General features: G+C 37.3%; 1 protein-coding gene across 1 annotated transcript in view; it reads right to left on the reverse strand.

Annotated features, from left to right (window-relative positions):
* Window positions 1-22,852, reverse strand: part of KCNK2 (potassium two pore domain channel subfamily K member 2) — a 126,410-nt gene extending 103,558 nt beyond the window's left edge. Inside the window, exons 1-3 of the mRNA XM_004935320.5 lie at window positions 22,514-22,852; window positions 1,641-1,721; window positions 357-551 (exon numbers count right to left, since the gene is read on the reverse strand). Of these exons, the coding sequence (XP_004935377.1) occupies window positions 357-390 (34 nt within the window). The 5' untranslated portion in view covers window positions 391-551; window positions 1,641-1,721; window positions 22,514-22,852. The remainder of the gene's footprint in view (window positions 1-356; window positions 552-1,640; window positions 1,722-22,513) is intronic.
* Window positions 22,853-23,296: the final 444 nt, after the last annotated feature.

Raw genomic sequence — 23,296 nt, forward strand, 5'->3', positions numbered from 1 at the left:
CATATCAAAGGAGATGTCCAACTTCCCAAAGAAGCATTCTCAGTAACAGTCCACAGGATAACTGATACAATTTTCTTAAACAATACTGTTCAGATGTGGCAAATCTTTAACTCATATACAACTTTGTGTCTAATCAGATCTTAATACAAAAAAAAAAAAAACCACACAAAAAAAGAACTAAAATAAGATACTGTTATTTACAACCGATGCATATGCCATTGATGCCTTTCTCCAATGTAATTAATCAGTTAATTTAATTATTCCTTCTAATCCATCACCACCTCAAGCCATGGAAACTGATTACAAATGGCAAAGTTCAACTAAATTAAACACTTATCTACACTATCAGTACTTACAGTAGAAATTATGTCTTGCTTGTGGGTTCCTCATTTGGTGATGTAATATTCAGAAGTCACCATGCTTTCATTCTTAGATAAGGCATTTCCTTCTTCATAGCTTTCTTTAAGTAGTCTTCTAAAGAAGCGATCACATCATAACATACCTTCTTCTGATTCACGTGTACACTCTTTCTTTATTTCCTGCCCAAAATACTCAATGCACACATAAAAGGAAATCAGTGAGTTACTAATTATGATACATGACATTTATGGCATGTTTCATATCTTCAAAGTACTTGACAAATGACAGCTGATTGAAGAAGTTAGGAAACACTTAGAAATGTGAACTAAAATTACCCAGAGTCCCCTAGAAGACTGAATAACTCCACCTCAAATGTTCCAGAGGACTTTAAAAGATCACAGCTTCTTTACTATAAATGAATAGATCAATAGATCAAAACATGCAATTCTTCAAAGAAGGAAGATTCGCATTGCTACAAGTTTTGGTAGCAGGCTCTCAAGCATCTTCTCGCAACTGTATCAATAGTTAATGATTAGGACAAAGGAGGGAATAACAGTCTACAGCAGGGGTGATTTTCTGTATTTTTTTTTTAATTTTTTTTTTTTTAATTTTTTATCTCCTCTACCCATTCTTCCTTTCCATGTTGTGCAAGTCTCAATTTTAGATCAGGAAAAACAACCCTGAGATATTTAGGTCCCTAGTTTCAGCTGCATGTGGATTTGCCAAGTTCAGAAGGTAATATTTTGAGGCACAGTGTTTACACTTACTGTAAATCCTTCCAAAAAAAAACAAAAAAAACCCAAAAACATAGATAGCACAGATATTCATACTCTAGAAATCAGAAAATTTAAACTTACACAGAAAAGCTTGTCTGTTAGTTACAATACTTGTGAAAGTGTCATAGTAGTCACCTAACAAAATAGACAAGCAGCGCTGTTTTAAGTATTGTGGTGATATGCCAGTAATATAACCTTATTGTGGAATTTCTGATATATCATCTAGAATATCTGAATATATGGAGAAGTGAATGAACATGGCTCCACTTGTAAATATAGATACCCAGTCACAAACAAAGGAGTATTTTGCTCAGTAAAAAAAAAATTGGCCAGACTCTTTGGATTTAATTTGTAGCCAAACATTTGCGTATGCTTGACTTCTGAGCCACTACTTACAATTCCAATTCTTTTGTGGCAAATGGATGAACTCTACCAGATGAAAAGAAAACTGTCTGATATATATAATATATGTACGTATACAGTTTCTGAAGACAAAGTACTTACAGGGGACTCAGTCTCATTCACATTCAGTTAAACATTCTTCATGAATTTCACAGGTTGGTGATCTTGCCCAGACTCTGAAAACTGACCCATACGTGATAGCATTAAATTAAGATTCTTACAGAAAATATGAATGCACCATGTTTAAGTCCCTGCAAGAGATACCTCAATAGTTTCACATACCAAGCTCTCAGTTTTCTACTAGGAGCTGTAAAATATTTAATACTTTGCTTAAAACCCTGCTGTTTAAAGTCAGGCAAACATTTTAGAACACCTTTCCCCCCCCCCTTTCATTTCTTGATCTTTTGTTTGTTTGCAATGAAGAGCTGGAAACATGAATCACAGTTGACAGAGACCAAACAAAGTAAGATAATTATAATCTTTTCCATTAATTTTAAAACTTAATACTTACTAGGAGTCTGATAGCTAAGCTTTAGAACAACTGTGGTGAACATGTAGGAAAACCTGCCTTCCAGCAAGACTAAGCTATGTATTATGTGCTGATAAGTCACTTCTGTAAGCAGCTCTTCAGAAAATGTTTTCTATGTTGTGCATTTTCAATACAAGATCCCAGTTTCTCTGTATGTAACAGCTTACAGTAACTATTCAGATAAACAATACTCCTCTGCTGCTGTTTAATCTGAAGCAATACAGGTCTTTTAATACAGCTTTCTGTAACTCTGAGAAAACATTCAAACATCACCATCTATGAACCAACAAACTTATCTCACAGAAAACAAAGTCTTAGGAATTTAGGGTCAAAAAATAAGTTCCTGGAATTACGGTTAGCACCAAAGTTGGTCAAAGCAAGCCCAACACCGTGATCTAAAAGCATAAATTATCAAGAGAGATATTCCCCATGGCATGCATTTCTGCTCTAATTCTGTTTTGATCACTTGGCTTTAATCTATTTTTTTCACAGGCAAAAGTGTTTTCCTGGTGTTCACATCTACAAAAGCACTTTCAGATGATCAGTTCTCTTTATTTAGGCCATTTTTGATCATTTGATTATTACACAAGCACACAATATGCCTGTTCTCCCTTCTGTAAGTTGTGTAACTTCTTTCTGTGAGCAATTGCCACAGCTCTATATAAATCTAGTGTGCCTGCACTTGGTACTGATGATAATTAGGAATGTATGAAACAAATTCCCTCAAACTGAATGTGTTGTGGGTAATGAAGATTTTATAGTGCAAATCCATGATGGGAGAGATTCGGGCTCCATAAATCAGAGACAAACTAACATGTTTTCTTAAAATTCTTAGAGGAATGGGAATTTTGCTGGGTTATCTCCTGAGAATTAGGGCAGATTAAATTATCTTGCACAAAATAGTGCAAATCTCACTAGAGGTCCAAGACCATACAGTCATAACTCTGTTGCTTCTCCATCTGCAACCTGTAGTCACTTGAATTTCCTAGAAATTGAGTAAGTATTATGGCTAGTAGATGTTACATCAATTTCCATTCTGTCCTCATTGTTTATTTCCCATCTTTCTTCTTTCCACCCCCTTTTTCTCCTGTTACCAAAAGTGTTTTTCAAGGTCTCTTCATGCTCTGCTGTAGAATACATCAGAAAACAATGTCAGATAAGACAGCTTTAGACTGTAGAAGAAAAAAAAGGAGCTGTAATCAGTTCTGTAAGTTTTTCTGTTTTATGAAGTGTCAAGGGCTTCCCCCCCATGTTTTGACCATTTATCTCTGTTGTGGCTTTATTTCCCCATGTTGATTGGGGTTTGCAGTTGTGAATGCATTTATTTCAATATAGTTCAAAAATACTTTGAGACCTTCAGAATAGATTTACCTTCTCCCCCTTTTCAGTCAAAGCAGTCAATTCCAAGTTTATCTTTTTGATTGAATGTTAGAACAAAAATTACAGCTAATTAGTATTGTTTACCACAAGCAGAACATCTCTTTCACATACTGCATGTGCATAACAACCCATGCATTTGACCACAGTAGAAATACACATATGCCTAATCCATGCAGACTCAGAAGCATTTTCCCTAACATATCAGAGAATGTTGTTACTGTGCTACTTGAACTGAGAGAAGACAGAAAAAAACATGCAAGGTTTCAAATGTTTTTTGTTTTTTTATTTTTCAGTCTTGCACCATCAGATATAAACTTGTTGATGCTTTGTAACAAATAAAACAAATTACTCAGATTGCCTTCTCAGAAGGCGGCAATAAAAGCCTTTCCTGTTTACAGAGTTCAACAAAGTTCAGGTGCTTGTCTCACACCTAAGGCATTGAAAGCTGTTGAAAAAGGGGAGCAGGAAACACTTGTTTGTCCCTCCACATATCACAGGACATTCAGCACTGGATCAGTTACTATAAATGCTGAGCTAAAGACATATTCTTACTTCCTCAACTGGAGTAGCTGGCCTCAGTTCCTAGTGAGAAAGTGAGCATGGAAAAGCTGCTCACTCCATGTTTCATTTTGCATCCTGTGAGCACTCTAATCTGTGTGAGATGAAGTAAAACAATAATCAGTTCTCAGCAGCTTCCCCACAAAATCAAACAGATGAGTTTTGGACTTTGCTGGAGTAGACTTCAGCTACACTCTCCGATTTCATCCCGAAACAGTGAGGAGTGCTCACACATTGGTTCCCAGTGAACCAACACTCAGTAAAACGTTGTTCCCTACCTCTTAGCTCCTGGTTCTCAGGTCTCTCATCCTACAGGTAAACTGTAAACATGCTAATACAGGAATTGCAGAGGCAAATTATTCAGCATCTGAGCAAGCAAGCCTTAAATGAGCTCATGTAACTAAGCCAGAAGAATATTCTTTGACTAAATCTAAGGGTATCTTTATTTAAAGACTAAATGCTCTCTTTATTTAGATAAAGACAGCAACTCTTCTTCCCTGTGAAGACACAATTTTCTAAAAATGTCATGTTTTATGTATTCATACCAGCTTTAGCATTTATAAGGTTAATGAAAAAGTACACAGGTGAAAGAGTGACGTAATTATATCATCAGCAAAATACTCAAAGGAAGGTGTTTTAAAGAAAAACCTTATCAGTCTGATTCTGTTCCTTCTGAAACCCATGGCAAAGCACCACTTTGAAAAATTCTCCCATACTCAAGAGACAGAAATATAAACTTCTTTTGTAAATAAACATGCTTCCTTCCAAAAACATAGGAATTCTACGTAACCAATACTCTCTAGTCTTTACCATTTCCATAATGCCCCTCTGTTCAATCCCACATCATTTTTCTGATGTGAGACTGATTACTTGCTACAGATTCAAATAAGGTACCTTAACTGTGCCAAAACTGGAAGAAATAGGAGTCAAACTTGTGTGATCCAAGGACTGAAGTTCAGACATGTTACAGAAAGTCATGCAATGACTTAGGAAAGGCTTACCTACTGATACTGTTGGAAAGTAAACATTTGTATGTACCTTATATTCAACAAAATCACAGGCATAATCACAACAGCAACGCCCCTGACACCAGGTACAATGAAACTAACTGAGCTGATGAGTTTGTTTTCATCTAAGACATAGGGAAAAAAACAGCCACAGGAACTGAATTGTGGATATTAGATGCAAAGCTGTTTGTAGAGGCATAAATGTTCATGTTCCTATGTTGGCACAGAGAGGTACTGCTGCACAGTAGAAACATCATACTACACTGACACACAACTACAGAGCTGCAGTGAAAGTAAATGGTGACAAACTCAAAATGAAAGAGAAAATCCTTTACATTGTGACAAGAATTTACAAAATCCAAAATTAATTTAGGCATTGTGTGACTATTTTAATGTCTAAGAATACCAAGAATTATGTAGTTGCTATAAAAGTTAGAAAAGAAATCAAATAATTTGTATCTATACTTAAATAAGTTCTTTGTTAGCATTTAAGATAAGGAGTCATAGAAGGACAAAGGGTGAATATAAAGAAGTGGCATGGGAATGCAATAACAGAGTCAGAAAGACTAAGAAGTAAAATGAGTTTGAAAAGCAACACTTCAAAAAAAAAAGGCAAGAAAAAACTCTATTAATACTTCAGAATTAAGTGAAAAACAAAGGGAAACACAGATCATTACTTCACAAGAGAAGGAGTGAACAACAGATGACTCAGAGCAGGCTGGAGCATAAGGTTATAAGGTAGACTTTGCAATTAACATAGCTGCAGTTTTACCTCACTGAGTTGGAGTTCCCCCCCAAGGGCAAGACACCCCATGTCGCCAGGGAAAAATCTACATAGCTGTGAGGTAGCAAGACTGGCAGTCACAAAGTTGGTGTTAAAATGAAATATATGTTGTGGCCATAAAATATCTAGGAAGGAAAGAAAAAGAACCATTTCAGCCATTTTACAGGAACAGTGTGGGATAAAGATGTACTAGATTTTAGGAAAAAGGATGGGAGTATGAGAGCAACTTTTGTTTCTGTGAAATGCATTCCCACGTTGAATGCTATCCTATTGATCTCAGAAATAACCTCTTATCTAAGAGAAAGAACAAGTGCTCATGAAAACAGCTGCTAATTTGGATAAAAAGGGAGAAATAAAAGGGAGAAATTTGAGACAAATGATTCAATTTCAACCTGTTTTAGTCAGGCTTTCAGCTACTGGCTGCATTTATTCTTTTTTATAAGATCATCCTACTCCAAAGAACACTGAAACAGTCCTTTCTGAAGTAGCTTATCTACTCACATGTATCTGCAAGCTGCCAAATTCAGCCTAGCCAAGGAAGGATTTTAAAAGCTGGATTCTTTTCCTCATGGATCACTGGGAATGGGATGGACACTGCCTGCAGCTAGGTCAGCAGCAACTCACTGTGCTCAACAGATCTGTAGAGACAGGATCAATTTGGAGACTGCAAGACTGTATCACTCAAAAGAGACAGCCTAATTCAATATCCCTAGCATGAAAATGGAATTATTTACTGTCACTTTTCAGAAAGCAACTAGAACATTTTTTTTCCCATTACACAAGAGCACACTTGAGTTATAGAAAGCACGGGTGCTTTTGTATACTTGAGGCAGATGGCTAGCTGCTGCATCTTAGAAAAACACAGAGCTGCATGTTAGAAAAACAATATTCTATAAGTTAGTATTTAAATATTTATATTTCAAATAGGTGAAACCAGACAGTCAAATATCTTGCACATGTTGTTTGCATTAGATTAAGCTGTTTTACTTGATGATAGGAATATGACATTAGGGAATGATAATGAGCTCTTCTGAGGAGTCTGACTGACAACCAGGTAACATCTCTGGAGCAAGGCTAGCTTCCTAAGTTACTCACAATCCCAGCACTCACTCAATATCTCTGCCAGAAGGCTCAAAATCTACACTGGAATTATAGAGGGGTGAGAAATCTTACACATGAAACATCAATACGTGAATGGGATGATGCAAACACTATTCAACCAGCTACTTTTCACTCCCAGTGCTGCTGAGCAGAGTACTGCAGAGGGAGTAGATGGTCTGGACATCTCTGACCATCCACGTCTGAAGGGAGTTAAAAGCTCTGTTGTCCTTTTGGAAAGACTGGAATTAGTAATTCTTTCATTTAAGAAAATTCAAGCCTGCAAGCTGCCTGCTATTAAATATAATAATTACATTAATAGATGTCTATTACAGATGTACCTCGGCCTTTCTAATGACTTCATAAGCATGTGGAACAAAATGGTTTCTATTTCCCACAGAGTTAAATGTCAGATTTAATGGTCTGAAAGATAAATAAGAACTGAGCAGCACAATCCATGCTAGCATTCAGTATCCATGAAAAACAAATGTTCTCCACTGCAGATAAACAGCAGGCATTATATATTTTCAGACCATAATCCAAAACTTATTATAATCTTTGCCCTGAAGACAGAAGGACTAAACTGAAGTAATTCCAGTCATTTCCATGCAAAGAGGAGAGAATCACTGCTCAAATGTGAATCTGAATAATTTTGTACCCAAATTACTTGAAAGGACGAGGTAGTTCAAAGTTGCTGTGAAATGTATAATTCTTCCACTGACTTATAAGCAACTGGATCTTAATGCAGTTTGCTTTCAGTAAACAGATTGTTCAAAGCATGAATTTCGTTCTACAATGAGACAAGGAGACATTGCAGACTGGTACGCTGGAAGAGAGAGAGACTTGATTCCTCTCCAATTCACTAGGTGATTGAAGAGTCAGACAAAAAAAAAATAGATCCTGTCCCCATGTCCTCACCTAACACGCTAGCTCCAGTCCAGAAAAGGTTTTATAAAGATATACAGGTGTTCTCTTACTCCTGTGCCACATAAACATATATTTCAAGGTCAGCAACAGTCCCATTGAGCGGAAAGGAAGAAACACAGGTAAGGATGAATACAAGAGATGACTCCATTCTACTATGTGGACCACAGCAACTTGAGAAACAAGCTAAATGCAGGGCAGCAAAACAGGAGAAGCTTTCCTGCATGTTTTCTACGACAGAGCCTTTTGTAAACTAAGGTGGCTGCACCTTCTACTGGTGTGCAAATTACATCCCTCTGACCCTCCTGCTCACCGCACTTTACAGACTGTTCCTGCATTTCATCCAGACGTTGCCAGATTACCAAAACAAACAGCCAAATTATCACACACATTCCAAAATCCACTTCAAGGTGCTAAATGTAACAGTGCAATAAAATGGTACCTATTACATTACATTAAAAATCCAAGCACCTAAAAGCATGAATATGAATAATTAAGAACATCAGCCTTCTGCTGCCCGCAATATGGCCACTTTATGCCTGTTTCATCACAACGCCATTAACTGTCACAGTTTGATTGTTTTTAAAATGTATAATTTTGTTTTCTTGATGTCAGCAGCTAAATGCGTTCAGTGAGAAGAGTGGGATCTGGACGGAAGGTACCTAGAAACAGCTTCATTAAAGTTATTAAGGAAACAAAAAAGGAAATATTGTTCAGCTTTCAAAAATAGATTGTAATGAATATTGCCCCTTGGCTTTTACTGACGTCTAATGGGGAGTGAAAGGCATAAGGCACATTAACCCGTAAAGCAATTGAGTCTGACTGAACCTGAAAGCGTAAGCTGAAAATACGAAGATCGTCAAATGTAGGATGGTCCTACAGCCCGGAGACAGGACTGCTACAGAACAGCCAAAGACTTTGTAAACTTCCGAACAGATGACCCTCCCCACCACAAAAATCACAGCATTTTCCACCCAGTTTCTCTTGCACTAAAGTAGTTGTATAGTGCTTTCAAGAGGAAGATGTGAATTAACTGTAACTTTTATTCAAGGTCATCCAAAATGGAAAGCCTAAGCTGACATATTTCTTATACTAAAGTTACACTTCAACCAGACCAACTGGAAGTTTTAGGATAAATCTGATATTAAAAGAGTTGAATAAACATTCATACAAATAATTATAATGCAGCATTAGTCAGCTTTGAATTGTCTGCCATTTAACTGGCAAGAGACACGGGGTAGAGACAGACATAGAAAACATTTCAGAACTTTATGAACAAGTCTCAATTTTCCATTCTCAAATGCAAGAACTGGAACCAGAAACCATGTTCTTTTTAAAGTCCATGGGAACTATGCCATTCATGTCAGCATTGTTAGAACATCACCAGTGTATCCACCTAAGCCAGAGACTGAAACATCAAGGCTGAATTCTGCAGGTTTGACCTTGCACAACCTTCCTGATTTGCTTCTATTTAAGCAGAACCTGATCATATTATTGGAACCATCATCTGAAGGGAGACAAGCACAACTTTAAAAGGATTCGGGAACAGTGTGGATTAATACATGAAGAAGCTGAAACCTTCACACTGGCTTCACAAGCTGGAAGAAAACAGATCAAATTCAATTATTCATCTAACTCCAATCATTGATTAAATCTATAGCTGGTGGCTCAGGGCTCAAGCCGACAGATTTGCAACAGAATAAAATTTACTACCTGAAATATTTCCACTTGGCACAGCAAGCTGCATTTTCTTCTTCTCTCATTTTTGAGATATACTTGCTTAATATCTCATTATCTTGATTATGTAAGGGAGAGGGAGGAAAGAATTGCCATTTTCCTAACCTGCAGTTCAAACTCAATATATACTTCTGTGCTTTTACAAAAAAATAATTTTCGATAAAATTTAATTGTTATAAAAAAGTACAATTAAAGAAACATTTGGAGCTACTTTTTTAAGGCAATGTTAGCCAATAGTCAATGAATATGGACAGATTGTTTAAATTCTTGAAACTGTGACAGGAGCAGGCACAACTTTCTTTCTTCAATATTTTTACCATTGACCACAGCTGAATAGCTGTTATTTGCAGCTGTGAAGTACTGAAGTATTAGGTTACAGCCATTGTAGGAAGCAAGATACCTGACTTCATCAATCAAGTCTAATCCAATTCAGAAAGTCATATGTACCCATCTCCTCTAAAACCCACAAAAATATAAATGTTATACAAGTGGATCTAATAAAAATCAGGCATCTTCAGTGGTCTACTTTCAATACAGAAGCCAGAATGCTACTGGTGTAACATGCATAAACTCAATTTCAAACGGCTCCTGAAAGAGACAGCTTCTTGTTTATGTTTGGCCTATCAAAAGTTTTCTTTTGTAAGTACTGATGAAATGCCATGCCTTTGCAGGCTCCTTCCTTTCTGCAGAGTTCATAAGAAGTCATCAGAATGTCCTGCAACATGCTGTGATTTCTAGTACAAGCAGAATGTATGCATCAATGTAATTCATACTCAGATGACACTCGAGGCATAAAAAAAAACAATGATGGGAGGCATATTGTTTTTGTCTTTTCCAACAGAGAAAACAATCAAGAAATTTCAGACTTGACATGTGCGTTGAGCTTCCCAAGGGATAAGATTTTAAGTTGGTCCTCCTCCTATTTATATTTGTCTTTCAACTGCCAGAATTATGTTTTCTTTCATTGAATCACTATTGATTTACTCAAGTGTGAGTGAGCTGATTCCTTTGTTTAAAATCAGCATTATTGTGACATTCTCAGTTCTTTCAACATTTATTTTTCCCCAGAAACTGGACTTAAGTTCTTTTGGTCAAGTTCCCAACTTCATGAAAATTGCTTTGTTAATATTACCTCATTTCCAAACAAGGTTTTATACTTTTTTTTTCCACCTCACAGCCTTCCTTAGCATAATCGCTATAATTATCCTTTTTAGCAAAAGCACTTGAATGCTTGAGAAAAATATCTTATTAAATCTCTAATAAAATAGGGACACATCAATTATATGCTGGAAGGGAAAATATTCACCAGCAACTGCAAATTACAAAGGTTGCAAGGCGCCTTGATGAGCTGACTGTAGCTCTGATTGATAAACAGCAGTAGATATGCATAAAAGAGTGTGGGTGCCTCCAGCATGTCTCTGCCTTCAGTGAAGCCAGAAAAGAGGGAAAACAAAGTGCTTTACAGAAACCCATTCTCTTGCCTGGACTGATAAGCTTACAAAATAAATAATATGCATTAAACATAAGTAAGGAGAATACAGAGAACATTTGTCTTCATCTATACTATGTTTCAGAATATTCATCCAAATTCATCTCCTGTGCTGTTTCTGTGGGGCTATTAACAAAGGATAAATGCAGCTCACTATTGAATTGTATTCTCATCTGAACAAAATCAGTGATGATAGCTGCGTGAAAACCTAGGACTGAGATCCAGCTCCATAATGCCTTGTGAAAAAGCAGCACAGCTTCAATAGAAAGGGTATCCATACTGCCCTGCCAGAAGTGAGTGGGCAGATTACAAAAAGGAACGGAAAATGCATAGCCCCAGTGACAGGAGACATCAGCAATGGAATATCAAGCAGCATTTACAGAGACACATATCCCATCTATCTTCTGGTCTACATAGGACAGCCAGACAACCAGCCCACACAACTTCCTTAGCTGCCACAAATGTGGAAAAACCTTAAGCTACAGAAGAATCACTTCTTTGTCATACCTGCACACATCAGTGCCCAAAAGGGAAACTGCTCCCAAAGAGCATCCCTTATCAGCAGTTCCTAGTAGAGTATCCCAGTCTTTGCAACGGGAGATTTTTAAGCACCATGTGGCAAACAAGAGTACAATCTCTACCCAGTATATAAAGATGTGAAAAATAACAAGACTCCCAGCATAGAAAAACAAGCTTTTGAGATTTAGGGAAACAAAAATTTTATCTTAAGAATTTTGGAGGGGTGTGGGCTTCTCTTTGTCAATTTCAGGAATGAGCACAAACAGACGATGGAGAAGTGATACATGAACACTTTCAGGTTAAACTTGCTTTGAATGTACCCACTGATTTCTTAGATACATTCTGCTGTGTTTTTCAGACATCCCACACCAATATTATTCAGCTATGACAAGTATATATAGTGGACCACATTATACTCACTACTATAGCAGCAAGTCCCCTAGCTTTTTCCCCTCCAGTAACTTCTAGGAGAAATTATAATTTTCAGCAATATACAGTTGTTCACTTTAGCTACAACTTACAATTCACAACAATTACATGCTGTATCAATGGCAAAACTCCACTGACAGGGAGGAAGAAAATACAATAAAAGTACCATCACTGAATTCCCTAGAGAAGAATCCACTCTTCTGTTGGTAGAGTAATAACCAAGTTCAGTGTCTGTAGTGAATACTACTTCTCACTGCTATATCACTCAGTATTTCCTACTAAATCTCTTCTGTAGCTTAAAAGTTAAATTCCCTGGTGATTCAAGAAAATAGAGGACAATTTTTACACCTGTTACATATCAGCTATGGAAGACCCTTTCCTGGAAAAATTTTTTTTAATCAATCTTTCCATGGTTGTATGAGAAAATTATATTGCACACTGGTTCTTCATAATTTTATCTTTTTCAAAGCTGTCCAAGTTGCTTCAGTATTTAATTGTAATCTGACCCACAGCTCCTGAATCCTAAAAGCAGCTTCTTTTAGAAATGTAAGGTCATTAAGAATCATTGCACCAAAATAAATAGTATTTACTATCCTTTCAGTTGCATGCTTAAAATTAAGAGCCCAAATTACTCCCAGACCATCACAATACAGTGGACAGCTCTCCTCTTTTACTCTCCACTCCTGTTTTCCCTCTGCCGGATTTAAGTCAAAGTCACAAATCCTCCTTACCATGCAGATGATCTCACAGAAAACTATCCTAACCAAGTCAGTTATCACCTTGGAGAGCATAAGAGGAACATGGATGGGTAAAAGGCAAAGCAGAGATAAGCAATCTGTAGAGCAGCCCTGCCATCCAAGAAGCTCCTCTGTTTGCTCTGAGGTGAAAGGTGTCTTGGCTTTGGCACTTAGAAATCTAGATAACTATTAAAATTCTGGAATGCTCCAACAACAGCTGCTTTAAACAGAAGTTACCAGATGGCAATATTTGTGTGGGTATCACATAGTCTGGCAAGGAACAAACTAATGATGTACAAAATGCTTTGATGCACAGCCTTCAAGCACTAAACTTAAAGTGAAATGAAGCTTCATGCAAGGACTCATCTACCCTGCCTTTCACTCAAGTGTAAAAAAAACATCAACAATACAAGTGTACAGGCAAGAAGTATTTGGCATGGCGTTGTTAGGATTAAAATGAGTACCATCTCTCAACATGGGTAATATTTGTGAATTTGTATGCAAATTTTGCAAAAACGCTCTAGGCTAGGACACATTTTAGATGTATCGCTATGAAGTTCCCCAGTGGGTGTTTGGAACATACATAAAAATACAAAGATTAGTGCACAGGCCTCTTTCAATCATATTTTAGAAATGGAATATAATGACAGCTTAAAATCCCAAATCAAATGAAGCCTGTAAAGTTCAAAACCACAGAAAAACTTCAGAAATAATATCCTCAAAAATATATAGTCAACACAAACAAGACTAGCCCCTACAAAGGTTTAGTGCAACAAGTTTCAGGGCTACCTGCCATACGCATAAGCATAACAGACTGATTATTTTGGTATGTCCTTCAATGGTCAACAGCAGGCATGACAAAAACAGTAAGAAACAGGATCACCTGCAGCCTGCCTTCTCTTAAAAAAAATTATTTACTGAATACATCCACAGAGCACAGTACATGCAGTGTGAAGTGGAAGCATACTTAAAATTTTCTCCTGTTTACAGGAACACATGGCTATGGTCTACCTCTCCACTATTACTTTGGAGTTCATGTACTGCATTTATGATGAACTCAGACAAGCTAAATGTGAAGTTAAACCAGGTTTTGAGGTGCACATTGATTTCACCTTTTCACACCAACTTTGAGCACTTGCAGCAGAAACCTATGTAGAGAATACACTTTTACAGGTCAGAGCTCAGGTGGAATCGCTCTGAAAATTGCGTTGAACCTGTAACCTTGCTGATTTCAATTGAAATGCTGAAACCTTCAAAGAACAAAAAATAATGTTGAGTGATTAGTTCTGCATTTTTTTTCCAGCATTGCTGGAATGGTCACCGATTTATTTTGTATAGAAAATTATAACGAACTTGCTTTGCGTTAAATATTCCATTTCCCATAACATAGTTTTTTTCCATTATAAAATTAGCAGAAATCTGTTGACAAATAACAGATAATCAAAACCTAACCAAAGTGAGATAAATTATAACGATAGTTACAAATTAGAATGAACATATACCTCTATAAAGCACAAATAGATTACTCATTAATATGTGCGCTATTAGGAGAGTTTTCACATCCTAAACAACTGACTATTTAAAATAAGCTGGAGTGAACTTCATTACAGATGGCCTAAATCATTTACTGGTCTGTGACTCCAATGACGGTCCTCCATTCCTCTACCTTGCTATTCAGGAGTTCTGAGAAATAAAACAGAGTAATAATTATCATCTCTAGAAATTTTAGACAGAATAATTACATCAAATCATACCAACTTATTTATGTATTTTTTCATTTGTTTTGTTGGACCATTTCTCCAAGACAACTATTATATTCAATATCCTCAGTATATTAGCATCCTGCTGTAATGTATTTAAGTTGAGCATGTTTATTATATTTATTAACCAAAGAACAAAAATAATAGAATGAGCTGTAATAGAACACATACATCTTCTGTGCAGTTAGCAAGCAATATATTTAATTGTTTTTCCGTGTTTTTTTTATTTAAATGAGTGCCAGCAACAGATTCTAAATTCAATATAATTTACTTAGTACAAAGCATGTTCTGCACGAGGGGTCTGAGCAACCCTGAACTTTATGGACTACTGTAGCCATGGAAGTTTCTGCAGGAAAAGTGAGAAGTTGCCACTGGAAAGCAACTGTATGTCTGCATCAGGAAAGAGCGAAGTGTCCCACATAGCCCTGCATCCCTCAGCAACAATAAGGTCACAGGACGTCCTGTCTACCTGTGGCACTTGGCAGTGATGCATGAAGAAACATGGCCCATGCACTCCCATTTTCCCAGCACCTGAAGTATGAAAAAAAAAAACTCTTGTGCAAGAGCAAAGAGCCAGAATGCACTTTTTCTGCATGAAATGAGCTGGAGGACCAGACAAGAGGATGTGAAAAGCTGCAAACAGCCCATGGTAGAAGGCCAAAGGCTCAGCAGCTGCTGAGACATGTGACCTAGGTCACTGTCACTGGCCACCATTCCTGGCATGAAGACATCAGGTCCAGAGCATGAGAGTAATACACAGCATATCCTGTTCCCACTTATGGAGGAGAAAAGGTACAGAAGTAAGCCAGCTCAGTGCCTACCTTTCAGAACAGAGAGGAGCATGTGCATCAAGCAGAGGACAAAAACCAGGTCAGCAGAAATCCCCTCTCCCAGCAGATCCTCCCAGGTACCTCACAATAACGTTACCTTGTTTTAAATGGATGAGCCATCATTGTTTTACCCTGACTTATTCCATCAACATTTCTACTTTCCCCAGAGATAGGCTTAAGCCACAAACTTCACATGCAGCTCTAAATTCCCCTGCATTTTCAGATGAAGAGACATGCCAGGAATTTAAAATTTATTTTCCCGTAGCTGGGAAACTATTCTTACAAAACAGTTCTCTACAGTAAGCGAGCACACATTTTATTCTCCTACACTGTGTGCACATCTATACAATCAAGCTGGTCCTATGCTGCTCATTATTAGCTTATAACATTAGGCATGATTTCTCTTTGGTCACATCCCCATGCGGAAGTATTTAGCTGAAAGAACCATCAGCATTCTTTTTAAGAAGTGGATGAAAAGCAACAAAAGTAGGGAAAAATGTGCATCCAACGTACTGCTGGAATTTAGATGTAATAATACACCTAAAATGCTAAAGGAGCTTAGGGCCCAAGGAGATGCTTTTTTCTCCTGAATTATCATAGATCTTTTTACATGGAACTAGAATTGGACACAAATAGTCATTTGGACCAGGCACTGCTGCCCTAAATTTAATCTACACTTCATTTAAGAAATTCTAGGGGTCATCCTACTGTCTTTAAAACAAATTGAAAAACTGTTGCAAGACAGAGGGAGCAGGAGCCAGCAATCTGATATGTTATTACATACTGAGCACTATTTAAAAGTACTTAATTTCTTTGATACTGTCTTCAATTCATCATACTCTGTCTTCATAACATAAGTGCTCTTTCTGCTTTTTGAAAACAGGGTAACAAGAGGTAATTTAGCAATCCACCAGTTAAAGTGGGGTAAAAGTTAAAGCCACAGAAGGTGCCTCACTCTTTCTGGCCATGAATAAGTTTCAGTATGGGTCTGTAAAAACCAAATTGCTTGGCTACTCTTTTTCATCCAAAACATCACCTCACTTCCGATATGGCATGAAAACAGAACCAAATAGAACCAGCATCTTCTACCTTGTACTAGATCCACTATTTCATTTTAAAAATATTTCCTATGACTCCATTCAAGATAAGCAGAAAGGACCCACAGCCTGAATCAGAAAGCGACAAATATAGTACTCCAAGGTCAAACCCTCATTATTTTTGTAATGCTTGCTCTACTCTGGCTGCTAAAACAGTCACCCTATATTTAAGTCAACTTTAGGAGAAGTTCCTCTTTCTGCAGATTTATTTTTATTAGCATGCAACCATACCAAATTCACGTAAGACTTGCCAACTTTTTGATCATCTCTTTACACCTTGTGAGCAGGCAGTAAGATTGAGCTGCATTGCAAAGACTTATCTTTTAAGTCAAAACTGCTGAGATCCAAGAATTTCATATTTTTCTAATACTGAACCTAGCTTTAACCTATATGAATATAGAGTGGGTATCATGCCTTAGCAAATATCCTAGATCAACATTTCAACTACTTTTACTAACTTAATAGCAAATATTAATAAAGTTACCTTGACATTAAGCAGTTATTGTCTAATGTTTTCAGTCTTACTATGATTTGTACAATTTTATTTATTTATTACAAGTACTCCCAGATCTTAGTTCTCATAGAAGGGAAACAACTAATTTTTGTTCAAAGATAATGATGCATTAAGACAGGAAGAATTTCAAGCGATGCACAGGTCCTAACAAAAATAGCAGCTGGATAGAACAGGGGCAATGTGTTCTTTAAAGACATTTAGCAAATGGAATTTTCTTGTCAAGCTGTACCTGCTATTTGCAAATGATCCTTCCTGAACATCTGCAAGAATGGCAAATAGTGCTGGGTATTTCCTACTGACACCAATATCCACAAGTAAAAATAACAATGCTATGCATGCTCCTTTCAATAGACTAATATAAAAATATAAACCTCACTTGCTTCACAAAGATGCTCATAGGGGGTTTTATTTATGCTCATCTATGTTACCAAGCATAAGCTGGACCTCAGCATGAAGGTACCATGAGCAATTCTGTCATCTTTCCTCTCTGTTTAGACCAGTAAATTGCAGTAAAATGTGTTTTTTGAGTTGGGGTACTCAATGTCTTGTTAAATGCCTTTTACAGAGATCTACTTCACAATCCCTTTATAAAGTTCCCTGTGCAGTTAAACAGTGTTCAGCACAAATGAGAGCCTAACTGTAAATATAGACAGTTGAGTTTAGTACTGTGTTTCTTACCACATTAATTTCCCGCATTCCTGTTCTAACATGAATGCCATTTCCCAGTGCAGAGGAGTGTCAGCTGTAGACAGTTTACAGAGATCAGCCTCAGGGTACTAATACTCCAGAATAAAAAAGTTATTCGTTCCTTGGAGACTCCTGCCATCTCTGGAATGAAGGTTGATCTGGCAGCACACAGACAATATGCTAAGTGTACTTTTTGGAGCAGGGATTCCTCAAATGTTCTCAGTAGTGGAAAAGATTATTCTTTCTGTAGGATCACTACTGGAATTGCACATTTTTTAGAAGCCAGGGAACAACTTTGAGGAATGGTTGATTCATCTCCTTTAATTCCCACTACCACCAAATATTTTCAGACCCTTCTCCCTGCCCTTGGCAGGCTGGTCACTCACTTCATCTCCCTATGTAAAAGTGTGAGGGAGGAAAGAATGCTTTACAGCTGCCAGGAAGAAGTGGTTGCAAGAAACTACAGAAGGGTACCAGAAGAAAATAAGGGGTGTGGATAGGTTTGGTTTTTGATTATATCTCTATGCAGTAAGGATCCAAACCATAGCATCATCTCATAGCACATACTGTCTCATGTAGAGTTAAATCATTTTTTAATTTGGAAACAATAATCAGCAAGAATGCTAGCTGGCAGTACACAGCAGCTCCTTCATCCAAGGAAGGATTCATATCTCCAAGGAGGACATATTCCTTCTGCTGTCAACGAGCCATTTCCTACCTCATGCCAAAGAGTCTGCAGAAGGCCTGTCAGTCAGGACAAACTGCATAGATCCAAAAACATAGTGTACACTTTGCCATGCCATTCCCCCAGAGTCAGCTACAGAATCGAGAGAAGAATATACAGTAACAGTGGATGAACAGAGTGAAAAGTTGACCTCCAGTTCACAAATGCACAAATAAAACAGCAGAGATGTTACTTAAACCATCCTGAATGGTATTCAACCCCAAACCCGCAGTCACACACGTCCACACAAACCAGTACTGAAACCTACAATGCAATGGGCTGCATTGCACTGCTGCTCACCATTCTATAGACCCAACCTTCCCATGCTCATCTGTGACGTGCCTCAAATAGAGCCTTATCCACTCTCTCTGTACTGCACCACATGCAGGACTGTCCCTCTCTCATGCCGTCCTTGTTACAATTCTGTCATTTTCTTCACTCTCATTTTTCTCAGTCCTTCTGTGGAGGTGAGGTCACTACTGTATCCTTACAAACACCCTAGAACAACCATTTTTACCTTCCTGCACAAGGTAAGACCTTCCTCAGCAGCAGCAGCTGACATAGCTCATGTGATCATAAGTGATGTATTATATGTGGCCCTGGTTTAGCTGAGAAGAAGCTGTACATGGAAATAGAAGAATGAAGGGGCAGATGGAAGTACCATTCATCTCTCAGATATGTCTGGAAGTACAAGTTGCTGCAACAGATTTACAAGTAAACTAGTATTTTTTTTTTTTTTTTTTTAATAATTTGTTTTCAGCTCTCAGGGTTATTTTTGGCCAAGAATGTTATTCTTTGAGTGCCTGAACTCCTCTGAAGGCTTCTTCCTCCTGTGAACTACAACTGGTTCATGGAGCAGCCTCCAAGTCCTGTGTGGTAAGCTATCAGTTCCAAGAAGAATGAGTCAAGTGTTTGCCCACATGAAATTCATTCCCTGTTATTTTAGGAAGAGTCAGAGAGGCTCATAACTCATTCTCATCACTGCTGGGAAGCAATCACCAGGTCTCTTGCACAATTCAGAGAAGAAGTCTTCATAGTGATTTAAGCAACATGTTTCAACCAAGGTAATGCATGACACAGTAATGCCATGGAATGTGCATTTTTAATAAGAATTAAATGGGTATTTCTGCATTTATTTCAACAGGGATCACCCATCTGCATCCAGTTTAAGACCTAGAGGGTTTTTTTAACAATATTTTCAACAATAGTTATTTTTAAAGTAATCAATAAAATAATTACATTACTGAACAATGATAGCAATGACTTGAATTGCCCTCACTATCATGAATTAAATCCCAGATATCTATCAGCATCTATGCTGGCCACTTTTCCCCTGACTGTAAAGGACTTGGAAGCACTGAGTCCTGGGTTTAATTCTGAAAATGTGTATATTGCCTTGCAAAATCATATTTGATCTTGCTTTTCCTCTAAAAAAAGTAAAATAGACTTTAATGGTTCTTTTAGCTGTGCAGATGTATCTCCTGCAGTTAACACAGAAAGCAATACTCAACTGTATCCCAGCTGAAGGTGTTAAGCCCCTAGTCCAAGCCTAACCTTACCAAAGGGCCTAGAGATGGCCTTTACCAGATTGGAAATTTGTATCTTGAGAGCTAGCATAGAGACTAAATTACTGTAATGCTCCATATGGCTGGTGGACAGGTTTGTCCAGACTGAGGTACTTCATCTATATCTGTAACGCCAAATTTGTGCCACTACTTCAGGACCTGTGAAACTTATCAGCCCTGCTTACAGAGTCCACAGTATGAGTTAATGGTGTACAGATTTCTTGCTTCAACTCCCAAATATTGCTTTTCCTTACAGCATTGCATTCATACACATAGGCTCCAATGAAGGATCAAGAGACACTGTCTATTATACAGGCATACACAGAAATAGTACACAACTGAGTACAATGCTACAAAAGAGAGTGGCAAACGGTCAAAGTTGCTGAGACTGAGGCTAAATTTACTCATAAAACTTCTGTCAACAAGTTATTTAAGGCTTGTCACTATATTTTTATCCTTCCTGCAGGTCTGAGTTTCTAGATCATTACTGCAAATTAATGATAAAGATATTAGTAAGACAGACTTCCTTCCAGTGGATGGAAACATGTATTTTAGAAACATATCCCTCTACTAGTTTATCGCAGGCAGAAATCAAAGGTTTCCAAGACTCATATCAGGCTATTTATATACTAGATGAGGAACAAGAAGGATGGATATTAGTTTTAAAATTTCAGCAACAATAAAAGTAACTTATAATTGCACCATTCAGACACATTCTGGAGATAAATGACCAGATGTGAGTATGTCTGTAAGCACTAATCAGTTTAGTTTAGCTGTAAGTGAGAATGTAGCTGTTTCACAATAGTTTATACCAAATGAAAAAGAAACGTGATGAAAACAGTCTCAAAAATAGCCTACAGTCTTTGTGGTGTGCTTGAATTTGCAAGGTGCACAATCTCCATTAATGTTCACAGGGTAGCATAAGAGCTGACAGCTGGCATGTTCTCTAAAGTAAAACTCATGCTTCAGAGAGTTCCTTAAGAGAATGGTCTACTTTCTCAGGGATAAATTTCTTTGTGGCAATCACAGACAATAGTATGTTTAAATTCCTGTACTATAAGTAGGCCTCACCTAATAGATTGAATGTCATACTGATTCAAATGGCATCCTTCACAATTGCTATCACTTCATGATATAAAAGTCATGTTAAACTCAAATAACTGCAGCCTTCTGCAAAGAAATTTTACAATAGTAAAGCCACAGAAAACTTCAAATGCAGTACAGTACCTCCAGCTTATGATAACATCTACTGAAAGAAACAGAAAGAAGGCAAAAGACAACATTATATAAGGATTCATATGAAAACCCCACAGATCACCAAAGGTTTGGAGTCTCTACTTATGATATATATACTTCTGAAAATTACGGTTTAAAGCCTCTTTAAGAATTTTTCTAGTACAACTTCATTTGAAATCTTAGTCTTGATGTTTGTTTTACTACAGCATTCTCAGCCATGGTAGGACTAGCACTGTACACTAAAGAGTGTAGTCAAGACAGAAGTACTTCAGACCTCTTCAGCAATTCAGCAAGAGGAAGTCTCTCACAGATTAGACTAGGTTTTAAGGTGGAATAGCATCTCACTGTTACCTCCTTTACCTATCCTTTTGGGTGTACAACAAGGAAGTTTTCTCCTACTTGTTAGTGTTGATCTGCTTGTGCTTTTAAGATAGAGGAGGTGGAAAGAGGGGTGTTAGGAAGGGAGAGAGAAAAAGGAAGGGCAAGCTGATTAATGTTTTTCTTTTGGCTTGTTTTTATGAGTTACTCCACTAAGTATTTGCATTAGCTGATCTCCTGCTGCTGCTAGATCATTCAGTTGTTTGTTTATTTGTTCTGCCTCATGAAAAATCCAACACTGAATCTTTATAGAACTTTGTATTTTACTAAATAATTAAATCTCTAAGAACCAAATAACAGCCCATGACTGTGGTCCCCAATACAACTGAAGCTGCCCCAAACTCTGTGCTACTACTCACTTCAGTAAAGGATACAGAACCATACTTTTGCTTCCTCCTGACTGCGCTTGGTGAGAAAAAGTGAAAACAACATACCTGAAATACCACAGTAACCAAGTTTAAAAGTTCCTACTCCAGCATATGAATTGAAGTATAATGTTCGGTTTCACCAATATATCTCTACATTAAGCAACACTTAATATAATTTCAATCAAATCACTTTGAAAGAGTTGCATCTCTCCCTTTAGTTACGAAACTAATATTGCTCAAATGCATATCAAATTAGATCCTGCACAGGCACCAAAATTGTCATTGCCTTTTTCCTGCAGAACAGAGTCACCAGAAAATCTTGCTACAGTGTTGAAAAAGATTAGGAATCTAAGCAAAATTATATCACAGCCAGCAGCCTACCAGCAGCTAAGTCTAAGGAAAGCAAAGGAAAAAAAGCACTATTTTCTGTCTGTAAGAGAATAAACAGCAATTTTCTCTTCGATGTTCTTTATGTCTTGCTTATTCTTCAACCTTCTAGATTACCTTAACACTCTGCTTTCAATAGACCTTTTCTCATTTACAAGAGTGCCAACATATGTTAATTTAAAGACAAGCTAGAAATATGTCCATTAGATTAAAAGGCAATAAAAGCATCAGAACTTACCTGTTCACAGAGAAGGATGGTTCTGATTACCAGTCTGTGTGACAGACTGGATCCCAAGAGGAGCATTTGTAAAGGAAGCTCTTCAAAACAGTTCTATATCTTCTTCATCAGTTGCTCACTTTATTTTTCCATCTCTTCAATCAAAACAATGACTGATAGGAGAAAAATGGCTGTTTAAAAGCCTTGTCCTGGTTCTAAAAGATCAGCATATTAAAAGGAGCGTTTCTTCATCACAGACTTACAATCTATGCAACTTTCTGAAGCACAGTTCAATCCCAAACAATGAGTGCATATAAATGGTGTCTTCTTACTTATCACATCTGTTCCTGGTGTGAATTCAGAGATGCAAGTGCTGACTTCAGTAACAAAAATACTTTTTTTTTTTTTTTTTTTTTTTTTAAGTTACTTGTTATTCTTGCTGCACCAACATAACTGAGGGAATATGAGCTATGGCTCTTCACCATCATCAACAGAACTGCGGGATAATTAAAGGACTAGTTAGTTATTTGTACGCAAATTTACTGCCTCTGTGAGATTTAAAACATAGCTTACCCATCCTTCAAACCATTTGTTACCTGTTATTATCTGCTAGAAGACACAAAGCTAGCAGATAAAATGTTTGGTAGCCTGATTTCATCTGAAGTCTGTTAGGGAGATAAAGTTTCTCTTCCACTTACCACCTGGGCACATATATATTTTTTGAAGTTGCTGGAAATATTAAACAATTTTCTAAAACATGTGGTTGAAGCCCCCTCCTGTACAACTGTTGCTTTATTCTATATA

The sequence above is a fragment of the Gallus gallus genome, chromosome 3 (assembly GCF_016699485.2).
Source record: "Gallus gallus isolate bGalGal1 chromosome 3, bGalGal1.mat.broiler.GRCg7b, whole genome shotgun sequence".
In the NCBI taxonomy this organism is placed as follows: domain Eukaryota; kingdom Metazoa; phylum Chordata; class Aves; order Galliformes; family Phasianidae; genus Gallus; species Gallus gallus.